Source organism: Propithecus coquereli, unplaced genomic scaffold (genome assembly GCF_000956105.1).
Source record: "Propithecus coquereli isolate 6110/MARCELLA unplaced genomic scaffold, Pcoq_1.0 Scaffold203, whole genome shotgun sequence".
Lineage (NCBI taxonomy): Eukaryota > Metazoa > Chordata > Mammalia > Primates > Indriidae > Propithecus > Propithecus coquereli.
The window spans coordinates 3,381,906-3,396,251 of record NW_012145301.1 but is presented as its reverse complement, the minus strand read 5'-3'; the positions used below and the strand labels follow the sequence as shown (position 1 = coordinate 3,396,251).

At 38.0% G+C, this 14,346-nt stretch overlaps 1 protein-coding gene across 1 annotated transcript; it reads right to left on the bottom strand.

The window, feature by feature from the left end:
- Positions 1 to 3,418: 3,418 nt before the first annotated feature.
- Positions 3,419 to 5,579, bottom strand: LOC105810086 (disintegrin and metalloproteinase domain-containing protein 29-like). Its single transcript, XM_012643993.1, has 3 exons — positions 5,104 to 5,579; positions 4,197 to 4,410; positions 3,419 to 3,952 (listed from the first exon to the last, which is right to left on the bottom strand). The coding sequence occupies exons 1-3, from the start codon at positions 5,577 to 5,579 to the stop codon at positions 3,419 to 3,421; spliced, it is 1,224 nt and encodes a 407-aa protein (XP_012499447.1).
- Positions 5,580 to 14,346: the final 8,767 nt, after the last annotated feature.

The following is a 14,346-nucleotide window of genomic DNA, read 5'->3' as shown; positions in this document are numbered from 1 at the left end:
CCAATTTTGGTTAGACATGGGAGATAAAATAGTGAGTAATAAAACACAGGTCTCTACTCTTACAGACTTTTAGTCTTAGAGATAATTTAGCAAGTAACCAACAATTACCAGAAAGGTGATAAAGACTGCCCATAGAAGAATATAAGAGTAGGGTCATATGCAAGCAATTAGCATTATTTTGAAAGTTATAGAAGAGTTTCTAAATCAAGAGATGTTAAAGCCAAGACCTAAATGATAAATAGTATTGAACAAGGTGAAAGGAGCAGAAAGGAAGGAGAAATTCAGGGAAAGGATTGATTGTTGAAAAAACTCAAGGAAACAAGAGAAAAAAGCCATTCTATGAACTCAAAGAAATTCATTAGTGGTAAAATGTATGCTTGCAAGAGATGTAGTAGTGGTGGTGATGAGGTTTGCTGTGAAGCTGGGGTTACTGAATTATGCAGTGGCTAGTCCATGAAGGACATTCTAGGACATGCGATGGAACTTACATTTTATTCTGAGGACACTTGGAGCCTAATAAATAATGCTGAGGAGGAGAATGATGTAATCAGATTTGTATTATAGAAACTTACTCTGACTACAATGTAGAGAATGAACTGGAAAATAAATCAAGGGCAGGGAGATGAGTCAGAGACTATAGCATTAGTTCAAGCAAAACATTTGCTTGTCAGAGAGCAGTAATGACAGTGGGAACAAAGAGAAGTGGAAGAATTAGAAAGCTAAGTAGAATAAAGAAGGAGAGAATTGTATGATTGAATGTTTGGGAAGTGGTAATGAAAGGGAAGGATAAGTCAGAGGTGTTTTTAGGTTTTTTGACTGAACTTGTGAATGCCATTTATGAAATAGGGAAGACATAAAGAGAGTTAAGTTTGCTTATTTATTTGTGTTTGTTCTTGAAAAGAATGGCTGAGCCAAATTTTAAACTTTCATTCATTCATACACGTAATTATTCTTATGTGCCAGACACAATGCAAACACTAAGAATATAGTCATAGAATGGCAGACAAGATCCTGTTCCCATGGAGATTATGTATTAGTCAGGGATATGGAGCTAACAAATGAAAGATATTATTATAAATACTCAAGATGGCATATAGAGTCTGAGGTGCTTATAAGATATTTATATGGATGACGTACCCCAAGTTTTACAAACTTACTCTCATTTTTATTTTTTGTTCATTGAGTTTCTATTGCTTAAAGCACCTTTTTTTTTCTTGTTCACAGAAGACTTAGCCCCATTCTTCTTTTAATCCTGAAATCCTCCAAGCTATCTCAGCCCACAGTGACTTTTTCCCATTCTCTGCATTTCTGTTGCAATTATTATGTGTGTAACTAACTTGGTGCCTAACATTTGTCACATTTGCCCTTCTAGGAGAGGCAGTAAAGTACAGTAAATAAGGGCATTGACCCAGAAGACAGACTGGCTGGGTTCATGATATCTCTACCATTTCTTTGTTCTTTGTCCTCAATTTCCTCATCTGTAAAACAGGAATAATCATAATAATTATAACCACCATGCAAAGTTGTTGTAAGTATTAAATGAGTTAATATATATAAAGTGCTTGGGCAGATGCCTGGCACATAGTAATCATTATATGATACATCTATATATTAGATTATATTATACCTAAGCATAATATCATATGTAAGTTGTTTTGTTCTTATTATATAACTTCTCGTCTTAACTAAATGATAAGCTTCCAGGAACTCGGGCTCAGGTTTGCTATATCTTTCCTATACTCAGTTCCTAGCATTCATTGGATCCTAGATGAACATTGTAGATTGTGAAGTTTTTACTTCAAGAGTGGCCTCAACGAAAAAAAAATTGTTTCTAGAATACTTTTAGTGGGCATATACTTTTGCCTTGAAGCAAAAAAGGGTTTCAAAATTTTATATTTTGAACTAAAAAATCATAAAATACATTCATCACACAGGAAAAGAGTTTCTTTTTCACATATATTTTATAAATTAAATGGGAGAGTAGTTAAAGCTGAAAATTCTCTTGTGCTTCTATAGTGATGCAGTTTTGGAGCCTGGAGACCTGGCAGATATATAATTTACTATAGCAAATTGAAATAATCTCAATTACTGCTCTGCCTTTTTCCTTCTAACTCTAAATGGGGCCAGTTATTTTATAAATAATGATATGCAGCAGGGGAAGGTTTTGAAAAGGGCATTATTTCAGTTTATATTTAACTTATTAATGATATGTGGAAAATCCTTTGTGATAGTAAAGAGAAACCCACAAAGCAAGTTTTAAGAAAAAGTTCCTTGTAGTCTTTCTCTGCCGAAGTGTAAGCATAGCTTGGAAAACGACAATTGGTTGTATTAATAGTTTCTGCACCATTTATGACTATATCAGTATTTTTTCCCATGTGGTTTTTATAAAAGCCAAATTTAGTTCAATCAGTAGTATTTGAGATAGTTTTTTCAGTAGCTGGTAACACATTATGCTCAAAAATGGGGAAACATAGAAGACCGTGGAAAATATATAGCAGTATATAAATGGTTTCCTTTAGCACAAGATTAAAAAAAAAAAGAGCCTTAAAGCAGAAACTCTCTATCCATTGATCTAGATAGAGCTTTTTTTTTTTTATTTTTTATTTCAGCATGTTATGGGGGTACAGATGATTAGGTTACGTATGATGCCCTTACCCTCCCTCCCCCCCAAGTCCGAGCTTCAGGTGTGTCCATTCCCCCGGAGGTGCGCATCGCACTCATTGTAGAGCTTTTGTTTAAGTTCATTTTTTGGTAATTAGGGGATTTGGGATTACATTTAGAATATTATACTTTGTCTTTTCTTCCCCAGCCTTATTGAGATATGATTGGCATGTAAAAATTGGCTCAGGGCTTGTGAGGACCGAGGGATTCTCCTGTAGTAAGGACTGGAGGTGTCTGTGGTGGCAATAGGGGCCGCTGGGATCCTCTGCTTACCTTTTCCCCGACATGGGAAGTCCCTCCAGACTCAGGCAAAGGGAGATGGGGCTGCAGAGGCTGGTGCCTCTACACTGCCCTCCTGGACTTCCAATCACTGCGGGTGCGTGTCCCCTGCCCCGTGGCACTCCAGTGCTCCCCTTTTGGCACTCCAGTCAAATCTTAGCGGATCGTTCATCGCCTCGCTCTTTTCTTGTGGGGGAAATGAGTCGTCATATTGCTCACTCTTATACTGCAATTTTTACTGTTATTTTAGAGCGTATGCCTTCTACTCATCAGAAAAAGTGAAAATTAACATACGGAAAATTTCATTAATGCTTAGTCCTTTTTGAAACTGGAGACTTTCCCTTTTTTTGCTTTGCTAAAGTATGAGCACCTTTCTTCTTCTCAGGTGGTTTGAACACCTTTCTTTTTTGTCTCAGGTGAAGGTTGAATACCTTCCTTTCTTGACTCAGGTGAACTTTGCACATTTTGCTCTTGTGTCTCAGGTGAAGTTTGATCGTCTTTTCTTTTTCTGCACATTATCCACAATCAAATACACACACAGAAAAATAAAAAGCAAAACAGGAATCCATAAAAATAGCAGTGGGGAACTCTTCCTGATCATCTCCTCTTTTTTTCTCCGTGGGGATGGGCCACTGTCAATACTACCCCCGTAGCCTTTGGACATGCACTTGGGGGGGTCCCACTCATAGTCACAATGGCAGTGATGCTTATTGTTGCAGACCCCTCTCAAATTACAGGTCTCAGATGAACAAGTGTTGTTCAAATGTGACATATGGACACACTTCCTGTGCATGCAGATATGTTCTGAACCACACTCTGTGCCATCTTTCACTTCACCAATATCAGGTATGGTCATCCCAATACGATAGTCAGTACTCCAGCAGTTGACACCATTGACGTGGGTCCAGCGCACAGTAGTATGATCTTTCAAAAGGGGAATTTCTCCTATGCTCTCACACAGAACTCTTCCGCACAGGACATCTGGGGCTGGACATTTTGCATATCGAACGACCTTCAAACCACAGTGACCAAAATGATCACCTTGAACGTTCATTTTTTAATGGCAACTCAAATTTGCACTCTTGGCTTCCTTGCCAAAAATTTTCTTACACTGTTCATCATGGTCATTACATCTCTTCTCATAGCAGTAGCCATTGCCCAAGCAAGGGATCCCATCCTGCAGATACACATCACGTGTATTAAGTTCCACTGCACCACCCTGGAAGATCCCATTCGTTGGACTTTTCTCTACACACGCTGCCTGATGGCATGAACTTGCAGTTTTTGCAACAAAGCCCAAAAGCACAAGTAGCCCCAGATTTGAAAGTGCAGTTTGCTAAGCAACATGGATCTTTTGTACACGATGGTAGGGATCCACAGTCACACTGCTCTTCTCCTTCAACTACACCATTCCCACAGCGCTGCTTTGTGAAGATACTTTCTGTACTTGGTATATCACGCAAGCATGTCCTTCGGTTCATGGTATTTAAAAAGCTATTATAACTACAGTTGCTGAATCTATCTGTCTCTGCTTTGTATGCATACATTAGGCACCGTTTTCTCCCACAATAACATTAAGGTCGATCATGATGCATACCCAAATTATGACCAAGCTCATGTGCTAGTGTGATTGCAAAACTACTCTCTGCTACTTTTGGTGGGAAAGAATTAATAGCACAAAATTTGTCAGCATAACATATTGCTCCAATATAGGCTCAGCCACGAAATGAATCAAATGAGCGTTTTACAATAAGATGTGCAACATCACTGTGAACACGGGAATTCAAGCTGGCTGCCTTCCAATTGCAAAAACTATCCAGGCCACCTCCTATTTTGACAAAGGCCATGGGGTTTTGAGTTGTCCAGATCTCAAGTCCTGTTAAAACCACGTCCACAGTAAGTTGTATATAAAGCACGTCCATTTCATGAGCCATCAAGATTGCTTGGTCCTGCATGTTTGACACATTACTTTCCATGTAAAGGAATCGTTCGTTGTCCATCACCATTACAAATTCAATAAACCATGTGTGGGTATATATTTCTTCAAAGACAATTTGCTTCAGAGTGGAATTATCACTCTCTTGAAACTTCAATTGTCATGTTATTTCTTCTTCTATTAATCCACATCTCATGGGTGGGAACTGTGTCTCTTCACTGTCCAACCTATATATCAGATGTTCATATGTGGTAGAGAACTTTTTGAGTTTGATTTCATAAGTAGTGTCATTTATCTGTATCATTCCTTGAAAGCCCCCCAAACAGGTGATAAGAGCAACCAGGGATTCTGGGTCCCCTTTCACATAATCATGATAGTAGTTGTCATTCTGGACAAAAGGCTGGTCCTCAAGGAGAATACCCTGGTCTGTGTAGGTGAACACAGACCAGAAGTGTCTGGATACCAAAAACTTATTGACCTGCATGTGGACAATGTGTCTCTGGTCCCCAAAATGCAGGCTATAGGTGAGCCAGCCTGAAGTCTTTCTACCTCTATCAGTGCCAGTTAATCTCAAAGGTATCACCACTTCTGGGGGGCTGTGATATTGAGCCTGTCCAATCTGGGGCCATGCAGAAAGGAACAGAAACACCTCCAAGCAGAGCAGCAGGAGAGTCGTCCTCTTATGCAGCGGGGCCTCACCCATAGCGATTATGGAGCTATGGGGTGAGAGCAAAGAAGGGGAGGGCAGGAAGCACTGCTGGTCTGTCTCCTCCCTTTGAGCTGGTTGTATGTAGCATTGACCTTCACAATTTATCTTCTGGAGGAGTCAATTCATTTGAGAAGCAAAACTAAAAGAAAAAATAAAAAGAAAGGCAAAGATATATGGGTGCAAATAGATTAGCATTTGGCTCAAGACATGACTCAATATACTACATCGGATTTGTTCCTAAGTATAGGGTAAGGCAGAGTCAGACTGCCAGTGTACAAAGAATGACAATTTGCCACAGGTTGATAATTATAGAACCAAGATGAAGGACACGTGGATTCATTATACTGTTCTCTAAATATAGGTGTGTTTGAATATTTCCACAATAAATATTTAAAACAAAAAGGAAAGGTGAACATATATCTTGTTTTGATGAGGGAATCTTGATTTATACATATTGACTTGGAATAAGTATCAATAGCTCTTTTTACATTTTTTGCAAAATTGCACAAGTTGTATTTTATTTTTTTTAATTTCAAAATATTAAGGGGATACAAATGTTTTTGGTTACATGGATCATTTTTGTAATGTTTGAGTCACAGCTATAAGTGTGCCCATCACCCAAAGAGTGTTCGTTGTACCTGTTAGGTAGGTTTTTGCCCCTCCTCTCCTTCCCCCTACCCTCTGCTTGATTTTGACTTTTACTTCCCTCTGTGCACGTGTGGTTTGTTTTTCCATTCTTGAGATACTTCACTTAGGAAAATGGTCTCCAGTGCCATCCAGATTGTTGCAAAAGGCACTAGTTCACTCTTTTTATGGCTGAGTAGTATACTCTATGGTATACATGTACCACATTGTATTAATTCACTCATGAACTGATGGACACCTGAGTTGATTCCACATCTTTGCAATTGCAAATTGTGCTGCAATAAACATTCAAGTGCAGGTGTCTTTTTGATGAAAAGATGTCTTTTCCTTTGGGTAGATATCCAGTAGTGAGATTGGTGGATTGAATGGTAGGTCTATTTTTAATTCTTTGAGGATTCTCCATATTGTTTTCCATAGAAGTTGTACTAATTTGCTGTCCCATCAATAGTGTATAAGCATTCCTTTCTCTCTGTGTCCATGCCAGCATCTATTGTTTTTCAACTTTTTAATAAGAGACATTCTAACTTGGATAAGGTGATATCTCATTGTAGTTTTAATTTGCATTTCCCTGATGATTAGTGACACTGAGCATTTTTTTCATAGGTTTATTGGCCATTTGTCTATATTCTTTCGAAGAGCTTCTGTTCATGTCTTGCCCATTTTTTAATGGTATTGTTTGTTTTTTTTCTTGCTGATTTGCTTGAGTTCTTTGTAGATTATGGATATTAACCCTTTATCAGATGCATAGTTTGCAAATATTTTCTCCCATTCTGTAGGTTGTCTATTTGCTCTGCTGATCATTTCCTTAGCTGTGCAGAAGCTTTTTTGTTTAATCGAATTCCAGCAATGAGCTGAGGAACATCCCTGTACTCCACACGAAATCATCCAGCACTGGCTTGAACTGTGACAATCACAGGGGAACAGGTTAAAATGGAACAGCTGTTCCACAGCCTCTCAGTGCACCTGTCCCTCCCTTGACAGGTCAACATTCCAGAGTAGGACCTAAAAGCTCCATCTAGAGTCCTCCCCCTTCCCCTAAGTAAAAAGGAGAGTTCCCAGCAAAGGAGAACAAGTGCCCTGCAATCCTATTAACCCAGAGCCAAGTGAAGGGGACCCAGATGAGAAGAAACCAGAAAAAGAACCCTGGCAACATGAAAAAAAAAAATAGTTTGATGTCCCCAGGGGATCACAATGGAGTTACAGTAGTGGACTCCACCCACAAGGAAATTGCCAAAGTGACAGAAATAGAATTCAGAACATAGATGACAAATAAGATGAATGGAATTGAAGAGAAAGTTGAAAACCAACAAAAAGAAGCGAAAAAAAATATTTCTGGATGTCAGTGAAAAAGTTGCTAAAGAGGTAGATGATATAATAGAACTTAAAGAAATGAAAGAGCCATTTAAGGAATTTCAAAATACAGCAGAAAGCTTCAACAACAGACTAAACCAAGGAGAAGAAATCATCTCAGAGCTTGAAGACAAGGCTCTTGAGATAATCCAGTCATTCAAACAGGCAAAGAAGAGAATAAAAAAAGCCTGAGTAATCACTGAGAGAGATGTGGGACTATGTGAAACAAATTAACATTTGAATTATAGCAATCCCTGAGGGAGAAGAAGAAAGCTAAAAGTAGGGAAAACCTATTTGAGGGAATTATTGAGGAAAACTTCCCTGGTATCACCAGAGATTCAGACATACAGTTACAAGATGGTCATCGAACACCAGGAAGATTCATAGCAAATAGGACATCTCCAAGACACATAGTAATCAATCTGGCCAAAGTCAAAATGAAGGTAAAAAGTCTGCAAGCAGCAAGACAAAAACAACAAATAATCTCCAAAGAAAAATCCATTAGGATAATTTCAGACTTCTCAGTGGAAGCCTTACAAGCCAGAAGGGATTGGAGCCTCACCTTCAATCTTCTTAAACAGAACAACTGCCAGCCTAGAATTTTGTATCCTGAAAAACTAAGTTTCACAATTGATGGACAAATTAAATCTTTTCCAGACAAGCAAACAATGAGGGAATTTGCCATGACCAGACCTACCCTGCAGGAAATATTCAGAACTGCATTATACATGAATCAGCCCAATAGACACCACCAGGGCAAAATCACCCCCAAACTCTTAAAACTCACAACTCTTATAAAAAAGTAGCACAAGAGGTAAAACAAGCAATAAGGTACTACCCAACATGATGAATAGATCAACATCCCACATATTAATTTTATCACTTAATGTTAACACTCTGAATGCTCCTTTTAAAAGACATAGGCTAGCTAAATGAATGAAAAAACACAACCCAAATATCTGCTGTGTCCAAGAAACACATCTAAACCAGAAGCATGCATACAGACTCAATATGAAAGGATGGAAAAAAAAATTCCACACAAATAGAAATCAAAAGAGAGCAAGTGTAGCCATTCTCATAAAATTGACTTTAAACCAACAAGGTAAAGAAAGACAAAGAAAGTCATTTTATAATGGTAAAAGGAGCAATTCAACAATAAGATGTAACGATCTTAAATATATATGCACCTAATACAGGAACTTCCAGATACATAAAGCAAATTTTACTAGAGCTAAACAAAGTAATAAATAGTACCATCATAATTGCCAGGGACTTCAACACCTCACTGTCAGAACTGGGCAAATCATTATCTTTACTCTACCAACCTCACATGGGTGGCCGAATGCCACAATCCAAGCTGTATGGAGCCTGGGTCCAGGGTCAGCTGTGACTCTCGTCCTGCACAGCAGGGAACCCAACTCCCATGGGCCAGACTTCCAGCTGGAGGAGCAGCCTGGCAGCTCTTCCCAGGGTGAACCTGCTCTTTAGCCAGCCAAACTACTGTGTCCCACTCCTGAGTGGGAGAGGTCCCCAAGCCTCTGAGGAGCTGATTTGCCCTTATGCTGACAGAGCAGCTACATGCCCATGTCCCAGGCCTGAGAAACAACCTTGTTGCACCTCCACACATGCAGACATGCTCCCAGACCAGCTGAGTAGCTGTGTGCTTGCATATCAGACCTGAAAAACAGCCCCACAGTCTGCTCCTGTCAGGTGTACCCCTGAGCTGACCAACAGGCTTGCATCCACATTCCAGGTCTGAGAAATAGCATCATGGGCCACACCTGACAGACACAACCGCAGGACAGCTAAGCATCAATGCACCAGAGTCTGAGGACTGAGAAACAGCCTCATGGGTCCCCCCAGAAGACACACATCCCATGGTGAGCTAAGCGTAGCCATGTCATAAACCTCAGAAACAGCCCCTGGGGTCTCCTCCAGCAGACACCACATCTATGCAAGCAAAGCAGCCATGTTCCCATGCTCCTGGGAACAGTCCTGGGTCCCCAACTCCAGTAGAACAGACCCAAAGTTGTCCAACCCATCACATGAATACATGAGCCCCTGACTTGAGAAACAGTCCTTTGAGTCCACCTCCAGCAAAGCTACAGCACTGCCAACACAAAGTTTCTAACGTAGGCCATTGAGACACTTGTAAACATCACTAGTGTGGATTACAGCTGAAGAAACTACATGGAGACTACACTACTGTGTCCACCTAGAACCAAGGCCAATGCACCCCACCAAACTGACACCTCCAGACCATTCATACAAATAAATCTTTCTTTATGCAACCTACTCCAAAAAAGTTAAAACAAGTGACTTTTCCGCCAGATGTGTGAAAATCGAGGTAGGAACATTTCAACTATGAAAAAGCAAGGATACATGACACCTCCAAGCAATACAGTAATTCTCCAGAAATAGATCCCAATCATAAGGAAATATGCAAAATGCCAGAAAAATAACTTAAAAAGAAAACTCACTGAGATATAAGAAAATACAGGTAGATAATTTAAAAAAATGAGAAAGAAAGTTCATGACTTAAATGAGAAATTCAATGAAGAGATAGATATCATTTTAAAAAAACATCAAACAGAAATCTTAGAGCTAAAAATTCAATGAATGAAATAAAGTCACTCAGCGCAGGAGTGGGGCTGCACTCCAGTTGCGCGCACTCAGAATTTTAGATGATCCTAAATCTCTCGTTTCTGGCCTTCTACCACCTGACTTTTTTTCCCCTCCCCACTCCATACTCATTTTAAGTCTTATTTCATTTCATTTTTTATCTTATCTCTCATTTGCTCATCTGCTTATTAATCACAAAAAATACTTATTGAAAATTTATTATGTACTTTGTAGAGCAGTGGTCCCTAATTTTTTTTGGCACCAGGGACCGGTTTCATAGAAGACAGTTTTTCCACGGACGGAGGGGTGGGGATGGGACAGGAGGCAGAGCTCAGGCGGTGATGTGAGTGATGGGGAGAGGGTGTAAATACGGATGAAGCTTTGCTCACTCACCTGCCGCTCAGATCCTACTGTGTGCGCCCAGGTCCTGACACACGATACCGGTCTGCTGCCTGGGAGTTGGGAACTGCAGTTGTACAGTACATGCTGGATGAGGCACTTATATCTTTAGTTTATATTTGATGATTTGAGTTTGGAAAGGAAAGCGAGTAGCAGTGTTGTGCATGTGGTTAGAGATAGTGATAAATACACCTTCAGCCACCTGACATCATAATGGCTGCCTGAGACTTGCCATCACTCCTTTGACTCTTTGGAAGTCTTCTTCCAGCTGGTTTTTTTGTTCGTTTTCTTAAAGTTTTATCCTGCTGTCCCCTCACCCTTCCGCATACTAATAATAACATCTAAGAAGAGTTGGCGATATAGACAGTGGCTCGCAAAAGGGGCACTGAGAATGTAAATGTATTTCTGTAGATAACTGAGAATAGACTACACTAGAAATATTTCTAATGTTTAGCAACTTTTGTTGCTTTTCTACTATCTACAAGTCTCTGTGCTAGGGGTTGAGGACATAAAGACAAATACAACATAGGTCTTCTTCTAATAAATTTTAAATATAGTGGGGGTGGGACGTGTTTAATGGCATTTCTCAAATTAAATCACCAGAATTTTTTTTAAAAACTTCATTGCATCAGAAAATCTTAGGATTGACACGTGTGCTTTACTTTATGTTTTATATTTCTTAAATTATTTTTTTAAAATATTTAAGAAGTACCTATTAAAAGTAAAAGTGTTATTTCTCTCTTGAATTATAGTTTAACAATGTGGGCATATCTCCTTGTTTGGGGCTTTAAGGGCATAATTTCATGCTAATAGCATTTTATGTGATTTCATTTTCAGTTTTCACTAATTTCAATTGTCTTTGAATAGAAATGCAGTTTTTTCCCCATAAATATCTTTAGTCATCACTATTCTTAAAAAGACATTAAATTGATGGGACTTACTTAAAATCTTAAGCACTCTAACATAAAATTGTCTGAGGCAAAAGAATTTTAGTAGAAACATAGATATCTCCTTTCTGAAGTGCATATATACTTGAAACTCCTTGAGGGAAAGAAGTTCATTTGGTTTGCATCTTCAGAAGTACCTCAGACTATGTTTTGTCATAGAAAATGTTCGCAATATATTTTCTGAATTGATCTTTATGCAATGAACATATTCTATGGATTTAAATCTTCATTTATTTGATGAGATTAGTGTACTTTCTTCAAGTGTTTCCATAACCAAGTGATAGATCATATAATCCCAGTAGTTTTTTTCTCAGCACTATGTGAATACAGGTTGAGATTATGTTTATTGTCTCTTCTCAGATGTTATTATTAGCATGCAGAAGGATGAGGGGACAGCAGGGTAAACCTTTGTGAAAGTGAAAAGAAAAAATAACAACTTGGAGAAGACTTTCAAAGGGTCAAAGGAGTGATGGCAAGTCTCGGGCAGCTATTCTGATGTCAAGTGGCTGAAGGTGTTTTCATCACTGTCTCTAACCACTTGCACAACACTGCTACTCACTTTCCTTTCCAAACTCAAATCATCAATTATAAACTAAAGATATAAGTGCCTCATCCACAATTTAAAAAGTTAAGGAAAACATAAGTTTAAATAATAGCAAGATGATAGAGAACTATGCCTTTAGAAAAGACAAAGTGATATGTTTTCTCACTATTCTGGGATAAAGATTTCATAATTTTAAGTTCATGAAGTATTAAATTCCATTAAAAATCTTTCAATAATGATATTTTTAAACAGTGGCAAAATTGGTGTGTGTATTATATATATTATACTTATTAATGACAGAACAACTATTAGAATATGAAAATGAAATCAATAATTTGTGTTGTATACTTATATATCTTCATCAATTAGTTACCTTTTAGCTCATGTTTCAATTTATTTACTTTTTAGCATTTGAAGTTGGTCACTAACACAGTTTTAATATTAACTTGGGAAGACAGATTTAATACTACGAATGTTAAGAATGTAAATATTTCCTGAAGTATTATCCATTGGGAATGTGCCTTGTTTTATAGCTACAAGAACAGGCTTATAATAATGTGAATATTTAATCTTAATTATATGTGATACTTTAAAAAATGTATGCACAAGTCACAATTTTATGGACACTGTACAAATCTCATAGGACTGCGAGATGAAATAACTAAGATAATACCCTTTAAAAGGATTTCGAAAAATTAACATTTGAAATAAAAGTCACCCCCAACCCAGTAGATGAAAAGCTAACAGAGCAGTTAACATTTCACATGGTTATGCAGCATGATTTTCACATTCTGTGAAAAGAAAACTACACATTGAATTTTATAACATCTGGCAATTTTTAAAAAAACACATATTTAATTTTCATAACTAAAACAAACTCCATATGTCACCAAGAAGTTTTGAGATATGAAACCAAAGCTAAAGGCACAGATGCAATTTTTTTTTTCCTCGCGTGAATAAAATGTACATGCAAATATTTCTTCTGATATAGTTTTAAAGGTTTCATATCTGACTCTAGGACTTGTCCTTGAGTGTTCCTTTGTCCTTTCTCTGTCTGGAGTGTGCCCTTCGCCTTGGGCTGGTTGGGACTGTGACGCGTTGGTTTAGTCTGACAAGGCGCTCAGAGCGCTGGCCACAGTGATGTCATGAGAAGCGGAAACATTTATCTGGCCAAAGTCAAGTCTGTGTGGCTCACCATTTAAAAGCACTTGTATTAACTGTTACCTTTGAAACTCGGACCCCAGGTTAAAAACTGTAAGAACATGTCCCTCCAATAGAGGGAAAATGCCTCACTGATGTTGGTTTTTTATTCATTGCCTCATCTGTTACATGAACTTGTGTCATAGATAAATTCTCTGTCAGTTTAAAAGTATAAAGGAAATAGTTCTTGAATTTTTGTGATTTCTGTATACCTGAGTTTAAAGATTGTTATGTTAGGTAACACTGTATAAAATTGTGTAGATATTTACCTTCAGCGAAAATCAAAAGTAAAATTCACACGTATTTCCTTTTTTACATTTTCATCCAATTTCTTGACAACTTGAAAAAATTTGATAAAGAGCCTTCCTAACAGGAATATTGGTAAATTAAATGTTGCAATAGTTAATGAAGCTTTAATATGAGTATTGTTACCTTATAATTTTAAGAAAGTCATGTTTCTATTTCACTGCTTTATTTTTTTAGCTGTCACTGTCACAGCCAAAAGGACTTACAACATACTTGATAATCGGGAGTACTTTGGGGTTGTCCTCTGCATGTCGACATTAAATAAATGTGTGAATGAATTGTAAAAAAGAAATTATTATCTTAATGGATTATCTTAATAATCAGGTTTCTCCCTGTCATCTCCAAGATCTCTTTTTTGAGGACTAAACTCTGACCTTCTTTGTCTTGCTCAAATTTCTTTCTAAGGGGCCTGGGGAGTCACATTTTACAAACAGTAAAATCTCATTAAAACTTGTCTTTTTAACCCAGTATGATGGCACTTACTTTCCAAACTGTCTCTGGTATGGCATTACATGACAGACAGCACACATCCTTGTCTTAACTTAAGCATTCCTTCTTACTGACTCCAAAGTCTTACACAAAGCTTAATGTTCTCAACCAATTGCCAATTAAAGAATCTCTAAACTCACCTCTGACTTGTAAGCCCCTGCTTTAAGATGTCCTGCTTTTTCTGCCTGAATCAATGTATACCTTCCATGTATTGATTTATGATTTTACCTGCAGTTCTTGACTCCCTGAAAACCAAGCA

What these genes read in the sequence shown, in the direction of transcription:
- LOC105810086 (XM_012643993.1), bottom strand. Translation starts at nt 5,579, where the DNA reads ATGGGTGAGGCCCCGCTGCATAAGAGGACGACTCTCCTGCTGCTCTGC. An exon ending in TATGAACATCTGATATATAG is followed by an intron (nt 4,411 to 5,103) that starts GTTGGACAGTGA and finishes CATGAACCGAAG; the next exon opens with GACATGCTTGCGTGATATAC. An exon ending in AGTTCATGCCATCAGGCAGC is followed by an intron (nt 3,953 to 4,196) that starts GTGTGTAGAGAA and finishes TGTGGTTTGAAG; the next exon opens with GTCGTTCGATATGCAAAATG.